The sequence below is a fragment of the Larimichthys crocea genome, unplaced genomic scaffold, assembly GCF_000972845.2.
Source record: "Larimichthys crocea isolate SSNF unplaced genomic scaffold, L_crocea_2.0 scaffold322, whole genome shotgun sequence".
NCBI lineage: Eukaryota > Metazoa > Chordata > Actinopteri > Sciaenidae > Larimichthys > Larimichthys crocea.
In genome coordinates, this window is record NW_020854246.1 from 155,451 (window position 1) to 170,335 (window position 14,885).

At 41.7% G+C, this 14,885-nt stretch overlaps 1 protein-coding gene across 1 annotated transcript; it reads right to left on the reverse strand.

The window, feature by feature from the left end:
- Positions 1–1,415: 1,415 nt before the first annotated feature.
- tnfaip2a (tumor necrosis factor, alpha-induced protein 2a) lies at positions 1,416–11,536 on the reverse strand. Its single transcript, XM_019266666.2, has 13 exons — positions 11,471–11,536; positions 10,914–11,024; positions 7,613–8,064; positions 7,324–7,535; positions 7,011–7,125; positions 6,787–6,909; positions 6,127–6,221; positions 5,962–6,054; positions 5,505–5,631; positions 5,139–5,264; positions 4,912–5,055; positions 4,680–4,804; positions 1,416–2,363 (listed from the first exon to the last, which is right to left on the reverse strand). The coding sequence occupies exons 1-13, from the start codon at positions 11,481–11,483 to the stop codon at positions 2,174–2,176; spliced, it is 1,926 nt and encodes a 641-aa protein (XP_019122211.1). The 5' UTR covers positions 11,484–11,536; the 3' UTR covers positions 1,416–2,173.
- Positions 11,537–14,885: the final 3,349 nt, after the last annotated feature.

The window sequence follows — 14,885 nt, forward strand, 5'->3', positions numbered from 1 at the left end:
TGAAAATGTTTAATAAATTTCAGTCACAATATTTGAAAATAAAGTAATTAAACTAAAGTTTGTAAGTGCAGCCACAAACAGGAAATGCGTGCTGCTCTGACTATTCATGTTGATGCTACAGAAAGACAACAACTCTAAAGTGTTCAAACCATCAGAAATATCCAAATTAAATCACCTTGCATCAAATCCTTGGTCAAACATAATTAATCTGAATATTTAACTCTCAGGATCATCTACATGTCAACAGTGAGGAGAAATTCTCACACTGATTTAAAAAAACAGTGCTTCACATAGGTAGAAAGAAGACGGTAGAAAGACTGTGACTGGACGTGGATCTTCTACCACACAGCTGACTAAAAGCATTGACACGTTGTCAGTGTTAATCCATATGAGCCAGAGTGGAAACACAGACAAAAGAAGTTTAGTTCATGTTGTTTCTTAAACTTTTATCCACAGTGTAAATCTCTTCAATCATTTCATACTTTGCTGCCATCTGCTGGTAGTATCTGTCTGTCTGTCTGTCTGTCTGTCTGTCTGTCTGTAATAAGTTGACCTGGCTTTAAGACAGTTTGCAAACATGTCGCATCAAAAAAAAAATGAAGTAAACTTGTAAGACTGTTGAGTTAAAAACTTGTTTACTGAATGTGTAGTACTAAATTAACTAACAAACTTTTTAAAGTTCATGTAGTGTCAATTTAATGTGTGCTGAACACAAACTGAAGACAGTTTGTGTCCTAAACTGAGCATCAGTCCAAAGATTTAACATTCATCTCTGCACACGACAGTTTAATCTCTGTTACCGTCACGTCTTTGGTTCGAACGATCGAAGTCACGCAGACAGTTCTCGTCTGGTTTTCATGGTTTATTAACGTTAACGTAACTGTCCAGTTTTTACTCAGAACATAAATCCCAGCAAGAGTCATGACACATGAACACACCAAACAAACATTCATGAAGTTGACCGGCCATGTGCTGCTGCTTCCAGTTTCACGATGAGTTAGTGTAACGCTACACACTGTATGTACTTTGTAAATGTAATGTAAATGTACTTTATTTATACAGCCCCTTTCCTTTCGGTGTACCAAAGTGCTTTGCAGTAGATAATACATAAAGAGAACAATAAGTAAAAACAATAAAGAACAATAAAAACAATAAAATACAACAAAATCAAATAAGATAAAAGTGTCATCATACTACTGGGTATTAAAAGCCATCCTAAATAAGTTTTTAGCCTGGATTTAAAGAGGCCCAGGTCAGAAACAAGACGCATCTCGATGGGGAGTTTATTCCAGAGTCTTGGGGCGGCAACGGAAAATGCTCGGTCACCCCAGTGTTTGTATTTAGACCTGGGCACTTCCAGCAAAAGTTGATCTTTAGAGCTCAGAGCTCTACCAGGATTGCGGACAGTTAAAAGCTCAGATTAATACGAAGGGGCGAGGCCGTTAAGAGCTTTAAAAACAAAAATTAAAAGTCAATTCTAAAAAGGACAGGAAGCCAATGAAGGGAGTTACGAACAGGAGAGATATACTCACGCCTGTTGGTATTGGTTAAAAGACGGGCAGCAGCGTTTTGCACAAGTTGAAGGTGACTGAGGGAAGACTGGGAGACGCCAACATAAAGTGCAATAGTCTAACCTTGAGCTTATTAAGGCATGGATGGCTTTCTCAAGGTCGTGACGGCTTAAAAACATTTTTACTTTGGCCAGGAGACGCAACTGAAAGAAACTCGTCCTGACAACGTTGTTGATGTGTTTGTCAAACCTGAGGTGACTGTCAAAGGTCACTCCCAGGTTTCTGACGGCTGAATTCAGCTTAGAGGACAGGGTGCCGAGGCCAGCCGTCACAGTATCCCCAAACACAATACATCCAGTTTTGTCATCGTTTAAATGAAGAAAATTTCGGGCCAACCACTGCTTAATATCGGTAATACGATCATGTATGTATGTATGTATGTATGTATGTATGTATGTATGTATGTATAGTTTGGGGTCACTTTGAAAATTCCATGTTATTGTCCATAAAAAAAAAAGTATTTACTTACTGTTCATTATGCAACATGTCCTATTTAAACTAACGTGAACTTTTGAATGGTGGTGTACAACACTGTTTACTGACTGCTAACATGCAACAGGAGAAAAGCAGGACGTTGATGAGGCGTGATGTTAACATCATTTTCATGTCTTCAGCCTCATCTGTTTGATCATGTTATTGATCCGTTGAACTTTGACCTTGGAGAAGAACAAAGGGCTGTGATTGGTGGAGGCATCAAGGGTGCCGTTCGCCTTCACGCTCTGCCTGATTAAGCGAATGTTAGCAGCTGTTAGGCCGGATTTCAACGAGAGCAGCGCCGTCACGTGATCATCGCTGAGGAGAGAGCAGACAAAGCATCGATCAATAAAAACAGTATGTGATGATCTCATTTCCTGTTTCCTGTATGACCTGTTATAACATGAAGTCAGGTGTTCTTGTGTGAACTCACCTTCACACAGGTGACACCTGAGCTCAACCTGGCCACACCTGCCGTCTCTCACAGCCAACAGGTATTTTTTAACAAAGCTGATTGAGGTCATGGCTCAGGTGTTTGCTGACAGAGGACAGGTGTGTGCAGGTACACCCGCTGCAGCCTACACGTGTCATACAACCCGAATGTCTGTGTCAAACATGTTAACGTCACATGATGAGTTTACATGTTAATGTCACATGATGAGTTTACATGTTAACTTCACATGATGAGTTTACATGTTAACTTCACATGTTAACGTCACATAATGAGTTTACATGTTAACGCCACATGTTAACGTCACATGATGAGTTTACATGTTAATGTCACATGATGAGTTTACATGTTAACGTCACATGTTAACGTAACATGATGAGTTTACATGTTAACGTCACATGTTAACGTCACATGATGAGTTTACATGTTAACGTCACATGATGAGTTTACATGTTAACGTCACATGATGAGTTTACATGTTAACGTCACATGATGAGTTTACATGTTAACGTCACATGATGAGTTTACATGTTAATGTCACATGATGAGTTTACATGTTAACGTCACATGATGAGTTTACATGTTAACGTCACATGATGAGTTTACATGTTAACGTCACATGATGAGTTTACATGTTAACGTCACATGATGAGTTTACATGTTAACGTCACATGATGAGTTTACATGTTAACGTCACATGATGAGTTTACATGTTAACGTCACATGATGAGTTTACATGTTAACGTCACATGATGAGTTTACATGTTAACGTCACATGATGAGTTTACATGTTAACGTCACATGATAAGTTTACATGTTAACGTCACATGATGAGTTTACATGTTAACGTCACATGATGAGTTTACATGTTAACGTCACATGATGAGTTTACATGTTAACGTCACATGATGAGTTTACATGTTAACGTCACATGATAAGTTTACATGTTAACGTCACATGATGAGTTTACATGTTAACGTCACATGATGAGTTTACATGTTAACGTCACATGATGAGTTTACATGTTAACGTCACATGATGAGTTTACATGTTAACGTCACATGATGAGTTTACATGTTAACGTCACATGATGAGTTTACATGTTAACGTCACATGATGAGTTTACATGTTAACGTCACATGATGAGTTTACATGTTAACGTCACATGATGAGTTTACATGTTAACGTCACATGATGAGTTTACATGTTAACGTCACATGATGAGTTTACATGTTAACGTCACATGATGAGTTTACATGTTAACGTCACATGATGAGTTTACATGTTAACGTCACATGATGAGTTTACATGTTAACGTCACATGATGAGTTTACATGTTAACGTCACATGTTAACGTCACATGATGAGTTTACATGTTAACGTCACATGATGAGTTTACATGTTAACGTCACATGATGAGTTTACATGTTAACGTCACATGATGAGTTTACATGTTAACGTCACATGATGAGTTTACATGTTAACGTCACATGATGAGTTTACATGTTAACGTCACATGATGAGTTTACATGTTAACGTCACATGATGAGTTTACATGTTAACGTCACATGATGAGTTTACATGTTAACGTCACATGATGAGTTTACATGTTAACGTCACATGATGAGTTTACATGTTAACGTCACATGTTAACGTCACATGATGAGTTTACATGTTAACGTCACATGATGAGTTTACATGTTAACGTCACATGATGAGTTTACATGTTAACGTCACATGATGAGTTTACATGTTAACGTCACATGATGAGTTTACATGTTAACGTCACATGTTAACGTCACAAGATGAGTTTACATGTTAACGCGACATGTTAACGTCACATGATGAGTTTACATGTTAACGTCACATGATGAGTTTACATGTTAACTTCTGTGCTGATGCTGATAATACTGTGAATACTATGAATACTGTGATTACTATGAATACTGGTAATACTGTTAATACTATGAATAGTAATATCTGTTTCTCTGTACCCGAGGTCGGGGAATGCTCGGGCCACACTGATGATCTCGAGCTGAACACTTGTGTTAACGTCACATGATGAGTTTACATGTTAACTTCTGTGAATGCTGGTAATACGGTGAATACTATGAATACTGTGATTACTATGGATACTGGTAATACTGTTAATACTATGAATAGTAATATCTGTTTCTCTGTACCCGAGGTCGGGGAATGCTCGGGCCACACTGATGATCTCGAGCTGAACACTTTCAGGATCCTGCAGACGCAGAATCTCAGCCAGACTGCAGAGCATCTGACTGAGCCACAGAGACTGAGTGCAGTCCTGAAGACACAACAACAACATTAATACTACACAGAACTACACAAGACTACACAAAACTAAACAGGACTACACAGGACTACACAGGACGGATACTGAGCATGTCTAACCTTGTCCTCGAAGAAGCTGTTGATCTTTTGGGCGTCTTCAGTTATCCTCTGAGCTGCCATCTGCTGGTCCATCTTCTTCTTTGTATTCATCATCTTCTTCACATACTTAATAACCACGACCTCATGGAGGATGCCCAGAACGGACTGCAGACAGACAGGTAGTCAGACAGGTAGTCTGTCAGTCAGTCAGACAGACAGGTGGTAAACTGGTAAACAGTCAGGCTTACCTGTCTGCAGGATGGTTTCAGGTCACTCAGGTCGGTCAGTTCTTGGTTCAGGGAGTCCAGCAGAGAGTCAATGACAGGAAGTGACCCTTTCAACCAGTTAGATGTCCACAGGTCATGCAAACACTCCTGAACACACAAACATTACTGACGATGAAAGGAGGAAGAATGATGGACGACTCAGCACTCCCACTTATGGGGCTGGCAGGTTGACTACACTGCGACTGAATGAAGTCAAGACGAACGAGGACGACTCTGTTCATGTTCTTCAACAGAACCTATTATTTAAAACCAGAACCATTTAAAACAGGTTCTTTACAGTTACTGCAGTACCATCAGCACACACTTCAGTACACACAGGATTTGTACCTTCAGCTCGTTGTAAATCGGATCGATGAAACATCGGCATCCACAATCCCGCAGAGCAGACAGAGTCTCCAAACAGCGACGTATCTGCTGCTCAGACAGACTTCCTGTTTGACCTGTGATGTAATTCCTGCGGACAGCCACAGAGAACCAATCAGCAGCAGAGCACGAGAACACAGTCCTCACCTTCCCTCCAGGTCGTGTCTCGATGGTAACCCTGGAGTCGAAGTCGAAGTCGAAGGTGCAGACTGTTCAGAGTATTCAGAAAACACAGTCTGCAGTTCGAGCTGCAGGTTTTCCAAAACTGTTCATATTTCCTTAAAGTTCCCTGATGGCGTCACTTTTACGTCACATGACTTCTGTTACCATCTAGACACGACCCCGCATTCCCACAGTGCTTCAGGACAGGATGTTACAGAGCTGTTAAATAAAACTACACGTGCCTCCAGTTGTGTCGTACCTGAACTGTTCCTCACAGACCAGGTGAGCTTTGACGACCAAGCGGATGTTACTATGGTCTCCCTTCACAAACTCCTCCACACACTTCTTATAGCTGAAACACAGAATTGATCTTACACAAACACCTGCATCATTAATGTTCATGTGCTCAGTGGGCGTGGTCTACCTGCTGAGGAAGCTCTCCAGGTGAACTGTGATCCTCTGAGCTTTACTTTGGTCTCTGATCACAGGGCTGAACTCGGTCAGGGAGCCGTCTATCACCTGGAAACACAAAACCATCAAATATCCATGACCAGGTCCACCTGTAGATGTTCAAAACCAGGTGGACCTGCTGCACACCTGTTTACTACCTACCTGTATCACAGGTGTCTCATCTGTACTGAGTGTGCCTCACCTGTACTGACTGCATCTCCCCTGTGTCTCAGCTGTACTGTGTCTCACCTGTACTGACTGTATCTCACCTGTGTCTCACCTGTACTGACTGTATCTCACCTGTGTCTCACCTGTACTGTTTCTCAGCTGTGTCTCACCTGTACTAATTGTGTCTTACCTGTACTGCATCTCCCCTGTGTCTCAGCTGTACTGACTGTGTCTCACCTGTGTCTCACCTGTACTGACTGTGTCTCACCTGTACTGACTGTGTCTCACCTGTGTCTCAACTGTACTGACTGTGTCGCACCTATACTGACTGTGTCTCACCTGTACTGACTGTGTCTCAGCTGTACTGACTGTGTCTCACCTATACTGACTGTGTCTCACTTGTACTGTATCTCACCTGTGCCTCACCTGTACTAATTGTGTCTCACCTGTACTGACTGTGTCTCACCCGTATGACTTCTATAGCCAGTGGACTGAAGCAGTATTGGTCGATGAGTTCAGGTTTCTTGCCGCTCAGCCAGCTCTCCTCTTCTTTCTTCAACGCTGTGTTCAGCCACAACTTCACTGTATCCTGAACGAAGAAATGTTTTACAGCATTTTACTGCATCAAGATGTAAAAACGATATAGACCAGACCAGCTGACACCAGTACCATGAGTCTGCTGGTTTTTACCTCTTTGTGGGTCAGGTACTGGTCCTCCAGTTGGTCTAGGCGGTCCTCCAGCAGCAGAGAACCCAGACAGGCCGTGTTTATCTTTCCCTCCAGATCTTCATGCTTTAATATGTTCCTGCAGGAGGAGACAAAGACTTTACACCTGAAACTGGGTCCAGATCTCTGAATCACTGCAGCCATTCATAACAGATGATGACCTGCACCTGAACCTGAACCTGAACCTCAACCTGACGGACCTCAATAAATGTGATGATCCATAACAGGATGATCACATCTACAGGTATCAGCGATGATGGTTCAGGTAAAGACTCACTGTGGGTAATAGTGGTTGATCCAGAGCAGCAGGTAGTGGCAGTCATCTGTCTCCAGTCCAGAACCAGCGAGTTCAGTCAGCCGAGCTGAGAAGCTCTGATGGTAGAGTCCAGCATACAGGTTCAGGATGTCTATCTGAGGAGGGTAACAGTCCTTCACCATCCTGACCACCGACAGCAGGTCATCCTTCACACGGATCCCCAAACGACACACCTGGACAGGTGGATCAGTAGCACAAGTTCTCAATATGACACACCTGCATAGGCCACTGGACAAAGTTCTGAACTCACCTCCCTCTTCAGGTCTGAGGACAGTCCATCAGGTCCATTCTGGTCCTCCTCTGCAGTCTTCATCAGTCTGGACTCCACCACGTTCTGCAGCAGACTGTTGTGAGCACTGAGACACTTCTGAGGACGCCAACCTGGGACTCGGCCCTCCACACACCCCATCCAGCGCAGGTCCTGCTCCTCCAGTTGCTGGATGGAGGCTGCAGCACTCCTCAGCACCTCCAGCTGTGCCAAGGTGGTGGAGGAGGATGAGGAGGAGGTGAAGGTGTTCTGGATGGCCATCCTTATCTGCAGTCTGAGAGCCTCGAAGTCTCTCTGTAGCTGGTCCTCCTCCTCCTCATTAGGAGAGTCCTGACTGAACAGTTGCTCCTCCCTGATAATCAGCCTCCTGCTGACCTCCTCCAGCTGCTCCTCGTTCTCCTGCTGCACAGCCTCCCCACTGTCCAACACATCCTCTGCAAACACCACAAGGTAAAGAAGAAGTTCAAACACCTGGAGGCTGATGGTTCTAGTGTTTAAAAACACAAAATATGAAAGAAACACAAGTCGAATAAAAAAACGGTTTAAAAAAGTTCTTCATCACGGGCCAGACAAGACCTGCTCAGACCTGGACCATGTGGACTCAGACCTGGATCATGGACTGGTCCAGTCACTGATCGATCCATTGATTGAGGACATGTTCTCACAGATCGACGGATAGTCCCAGACCAGTTTCACACTGCCTGGTGTTCTGGCGTGTCTGTTTGTCAGTCCTCAGGGTTCTAAACAGAACCATTTCCAGGAAAGGAACTCCTGGATAACATGAAGTTTAATCCGAGCTCATGTTGGCTCTGAATAAAGTTCTGCAGGGTGCTTTCTGAAGTCTAGCAGATATTTATTCATTCCAGTTGAGACTATAATTGTTCTATTTAAGGTTCCGTTTGTTCTGACCAACAAGGTGATGTGGTTCTGTTGGACCAGGGAACAAATGTTCTGTTTGTTCTGGCTGATATTCTATTGGTTCTCCTGAGATCCTGGTGCTATTAGTTGAAATTGGCTTTAGCTGAGGTTCTCCTACTCCTACTGAGATTCTATTGGTGTTCTGCTGGTTCTATCTGATCTACAGAGTAAGTTCTATGTTCTACTTGAATTTTATTGTTCTATTGAAAGTAAGTTCTGACACACTCTGACCTGATATGTTGATGGTTCTAGTGATGTTCTGTTAGTTCTAGTGATGTTCTGTTGGTTCTAGTGATGTTCTGTTGGTTCTAGTGATGTTATGTTAGTTCTAGAGATGTTATGTTGGTTCTAGTGATGTTCTGTTAGTTCTAGAGATGTACTGTTAGTTCTAGTGATGTTATGTTGGTTCTAGAGATGTTATGTTGGTTCTAGTGATGTTATGTTGGTTCTAGAGATGTACTGTTAGTTCTAGTGATGTACTGTTAGTTCTAGTGATGTTATGTTGGTTCTAGTGATGTTATGTTGGTTCTAGAGATGTACTGTTAGTTCTAGTGATGTTCTGTTAGTTCTAGAGATGTTCTGTCGGTTCTACTGATGTTCTGTTAGTTCTAGTGATGTTATGTTGGTTCTAGAGATGTACTGTTAGTTCTAGTGATGTTCTGTTGGTTCTAGTGATGTTATGTTGGTTCTAGTGATGTTATGTTAGTTCTAGAGATGTTCTGTTGGTTCTAGTGATGTTCTGTTTGTTCTAGAGATGTACTGTTAGTTCTAGTGATGTTCTGTTAGTTCTAGAGATGTTCTGTTGGTTCTAGTGATGTGCTGTTGGTTCTAGTGATGTGCTGTTAGTTCTAGAGATGTTCTGTCGGTTCTAGTGATGTTCTGTCGGTTCTACTGATGTTCTGTCAGTTCTAGAGATGTTCTGTTAGTTCTAGTGATGTACTGTTAGTTCGAGTGATGTTCTGTTGATTCTAGTGATGTTATGTTAGTTCTAGTGATGTTCTGTTGATTTTAGTGATGTTCTGTTAGTTCTAGTGATGTTCTGTTGATTCTAGTGATGTACTGTTAGTTCTAGTGATGTTCTGTTAGTTCTAGAGATGTTCTGTCGGTTCTACTGATGTTCTGTCAGTTCTAGAGATGTTCTGTTAGTTCTAGTGATGTACTGTTAGTTCTAGTGATGTTCTGTTGATTCTAGTGATGTTCTGTTAGTTCTAGTGATGTTCTGTTGATTCTAGTGATGTACTCTTAGTTCTAGTGATGTTCTGTTGGTTCTAGTGATGTTCTGTTGGTTCTAGTGATGTGCTGTTAGTTCTAGTGATGTTCTGTTGATTCAAGTAATGTACTGTTAGTTCTAGTGATGTTCTGTTAGTTCTAGTGATGTTCTGTTGGTTCTAGTGATGTTCTGTTGGTTCTAGTGACGTGCTGTTAGTTCTAGTGACGTTCTGTTGATTCTAGTGATGTTCTGTTAGTTCTAGTGATGTTCTGTTGGTTCTAGTGATGTTCTGTTGGTTCTAGTGATGTTCTGTTAGTTCTACAGATGTTCTGTTAGTTGTAGTGATGTACTGTTGGTTCTAGAGATGTTCTGTTAGTTCTAGTGATGTTCTGTTGGTTCTAGTGATGTTCTGTTGGTTCAAGAGATGTTCTGTTGGTTCTAGTGATGTTCTGTTGGTTCTAGAGATGTTCTGTTAGTTCTAGTGATGTACTGTTGGTTCTATAGATGTTCTGTTAGTTCTACATATGTTCTGTTAGTTCTACAGATGTTCTGTCAGTTCTAGTGATGTTCTGTTGATTCTAGTGATGTTCTGTTGGTTCTAGAGATGTTCTGTTGGTTCTAGAGATGTTCTGTTAGTTCTAGAGATGTCCTGTTAGTTCTAGTGATGTTCTGTTAGTTCTAGTGATGTACTGTTAGTTCTATAGATGTTCTGTTAGTTCTAGTGATGTACTGTTAGTTCTAATGATGTTCTGTTGGTTTTAGTGATGTTCTGTTAGTTCTATAGATGTTCTGTTAGTTCTAGTGATGTACTGTTAGTTCTAATGATGTTCTGTTGGTTCTAGTGATGTTTTGTTAGTTCTATAGATGTTCTGTTAGTTCTACAGATGTTCTGTTAGTTGTAATGATGTTCTGTTAGTTCTATAGATGTTCTGTTAGTTCTAGTGATGTGCTGTTAGTTCTAATGATGTTCTGTTAGTTCTAGTGATGTACTGTTAGTTCTAATGATGTTCTGTTGGTTCTAGTGATGTTTTGTTAGTTCTATAGATGTTCTGTTAGTTCTAGAGATGTTCTGTCAGTTCTAGAGATGTTCTGTCAGTTCTAGTGATGTTCTGTCAGTTCTAGTGATGTTCTGTTAGTTCTAGAGATGGCAATGACCTTCAGTGCGGGTGGTGTTCTGTTGTCTGCGGTTCTTCCAGAGCTTTACAGGGTTCTTGAGTTTAAGCAGTCGCTTCTTCTCTCCTTCTTGGTTCTGCTTGGTTCCTCCTGCTGAAAATTCAACATGGTCAAAACCAGGGTTCTACTGAGAACTTCAGATCATTGACTGGTCTTTTTACAGATAAACACTGTTGATCAGATCTAAACAGACACGATCGATCTGGACTTCAGAGACCTTTAACATTTTAAATGATGTCACTTCCGTCCCAGAATCAGACACGTCTGTGAGTAATTAATTATTCATGAAGAGCCGACAGAGACTGAACGCGTCACTTCGTCCAGTTTAATGTCTGATCAGTAATCGATCCGGATCGTGTCTGTCCGTCGATCTGAGCGGAAAATAACCCCCCTTCACAGTAAAAGACAAACATAAAGAACCTCGGTCCTTCACAGTAAAAGACAAACATAAAGAAGCTCGGTCCTTCACAGTAAAAGACAAACATAAAGAAGCTCGGTCCTTCAAAGTAAAAGACAAACATAAAGAACCTCGGTCCTACCGTTCATCGGCATCGCTCCTTCAGTTCTGTGACGGAGCAGCCCGGAGGAGGGGCGGAGTTAGACTCATGACGAGGTGGAGCCACCTGTCTGTATGTGAACCTGTCTGTCTGTATGTGAACCTGTCTGTCTGTCTGTATGTGAACCTGTCTGTCTGTCTGTCTGTATGTGAACCTGTCTGTCTGTTTGTCTGTATGTGAACCTGTCTGTCTGTTTGTAAACCCGCCTGTCTGTCTGTCTGTCTGTCTGTCTGTCTGTCTGTCTGTCTGTATGTGAACTTGTCTGTCTGTCTGTGAACCTGTCTGTCTGTATATGAACCTGCCTGTCTGTATGTGAACCTGTCTGTCTGTCTGTCTGTCTGTCTGTCTGTATGTATGTGAACCTGTCTGTCTGTCTGTCTGTCTGTATGTGAACCTGTCTGTCTGTCTGTCTGTATATGAACCTGCCTGTCTGTGAACCTGTCTGTCTGTATGTGAACCTGTCTGTCTGTCTGTCTGTATGTGAACCTGTCTGTCTGTATATGAACCTGCCTGTCTGTCTGTATGTGAACCTGTCTGTCTGTCTGTATGTGAACCTGTCTGTCTGTCTGTCTGTCTGCCTGTCTGTCTGTCTGTCTGTCTGTCTGTCTGTTTGTATATGAACCTGCCTGTCTGTCTGTGAACCTGTCTGTCTGTCTGTATGTGAACCTGTCTGTCTATCTGTGAACCTGTCTGTCTGTCTGTCTGTCTGTCTGTATATGAACCTGCCTGTCTGTCTGTGAACCTGTCTGTCTGTATGTGAACCTGTCTGTCTGTATATGAACCTGTCTGTCTGTATGTGAACCTGTATGTCTGTGACTGTCTGTCTGTATGTGAACCTGCCTGTCTGTGACTGTCTGTCTGTATGTGTACCTGTCTGTCTGTCTGTGAACCTGTCTGTTTAATTAAATATCAAATCAAATCAAATCAAATCAAATCAAATCAAATCAAATCAAATCAGATTTTATTTGTATAGCCCAAAGTCACAAAGTCCATTTTCCTCTGAGGCTTTACAATCTGTACAGGGAGTGACACCCTCTGTCCTTAGACCCTCGGTTCCAGTGAGGAAAAACTTGCCCACAAAAACCTTTAACAGGGAAAAAAGGTGGAAGAAACCTCAGGAAGAGCCACAGAGGAGGGATCCCTCTCCCAGGACGGACAGACGTGCAATAGATGTCAGTGTACAGAACAAATCAACACAAACATATTGTACAATTACAATGACTGATAAAATGACAAGGAATTACAATGACTGATAAAATGACAATGAATTATATGACTGATAAAATGACAATGAATTACAATGACTGATAAAATGACAATGAATTATATGACTGATAAAATGACAATGAATTACAATGACTGATAAAATGACAATGAATTACTATGACTGATAAAAAATGACAATGAATTACAAGGAATCATAAAATTACATGAACCACAAGAACCAGCTGCCTGAGAGTGAAGTGTTCTAGAGGGGTAGTAAGGTATTATGAGCTCTTTTAGATATGATGGTGCCTGACCATGAAAGCTTTGTAAGTAAGGAGAAGAATTTAAATTCTATTCTAGATTTAACAGGGAGCCAATGAAGGAAGCCAAAATGGGAGAGATGTGATCTCTGATCTTGGTTCCTGTCAGAACACGTGCAGCAGCATTCTGAATTAACGGCAAAGTCCTCAGAGATCTATTGGAGCACGATAACAAGAGTTACAATAGTTCAGCCTTGAAAGTAACAAATGCGTGGACTAGTTTTTCTGCATCCGCTGAGACACGATGCGTCTGATTTTAGCGATGTTACGTAAGTGGAAGAATGCAGTCCTCGAAATTTGTTTTATGTGACGTTAAAGGACAAATCCTGATCAAAAACAACTTCAAGATTCTTAACGTGGAGCTGGAGGCCAGGTGATCCCATCTAAAGTAACTAAGACTCTAGAAAGAGAGTCGGAGGTGTTTGGGTCCAATTACAAGAACTTCAGCTGTCTGAATTTACATCAGAAAATTGTAGGTCACCAACTTTTTATACTTAAGACATGCTTGGAGTTTAGTTAACTGATTGGTTGCACAGCTGATCGATAAATAAATTGGGGTGTCCGTCAACAAACAATAATTGATAGAGTGATTCCTAATATGTTCCCTAAAGGAACATATATAACTAAAAGAGAAGTGGTCCTAGTACAGAACCTTGTGGGACTCCATGACAAACTGTGGTCTGCATGGAGGATTCATCATGTGACTGAACAAACTGAGTCGATCTAAGAAATACGACTTGTAAACCGCTTAGGCGTTCCTTTGATGCAGTTGATGTTCCAGATCTGTAAAAGAATTTGATGGTCAATGGTGTCAAATGCAGCACTAAGATCGATAACAGACAGGACAGTACAAGAGATGAGTCCATTTGTCTGATGCCAGTTAGGATGCATTTGTAACTTTGACTAATGCGGTCCTGTGGCTATGATGCACTCTAAATCCTGACTGGAAATCCTCAATAGACTATTGTTATGGAAAAGTCACACAGCTGATTAGCTACAGCTTTCTCAAGTATCTTAGACAGAAAGGAAGGTTTTATATCGTCGGTATTTGGCTAAGACCTCTGGGTCAAGTGGGCTTTTTAAGAAGAGGTTTAATTACAGCTACCTTAAAGGACTGTGGTACATATCCTGGTAATAAAGACAGATTAATCGTATCTAATAAAGAATGACTAACGAGAGGTAAAACATCCTTGAGCAGCCTGGTTGGGATGGGGTCTAAGAGACAGGATGACGGCTTAGCTGCAGAAATGATTAAAGTTATTTGATGAAGGTCGATGGGGGAAAAACAGTCTAAATACATATCAGGTTTTACAGCTGTTTCCAAACTTGCTGTATCAGAATGCAGATCAATGCCTGTTGAGGGCAAGAGGTGATGGATTTTGTCTCTAATAGTTATAATCTTATCATTAAAGAAGCTCATGAAGTCATTGCTACTTAGACCTAAAGGAATAGATGGTTCAGTAGAGCTGTGATTCTCTGTTAGCCTGGCTACAGTGCTGAAATTACTCTGCTGTAATCAGACTGAATAAGAGAATCTTAATCACCTGAGTCATCCTGCCGTGTCCTTCTGGAAAGGAAGAAACAGCACTTCATCATCAGGACCAGAACCAGGACCAGAGCCAGAACCAGGACCAGGACCAGAACCAGGACCACGATCCACCAAAACCTGCAGTGGGAAAGAAGGGGACCGGCTGATGCTGAAGCTGATGTCTGAACGGACCGGGAGTGTCTGAAGGGTTACTTTCACTTTCAGTTGGAGCTCCGCCAGCAACTCCTCCTCCTCCTCCTCCTCTTTACCTCCTCCTCCTCTTCTCCTCCTCCTCTTCACCTCCTCCTCCTCTTCTCCTCCTCCTTCTCCTCCTCCGCCCATC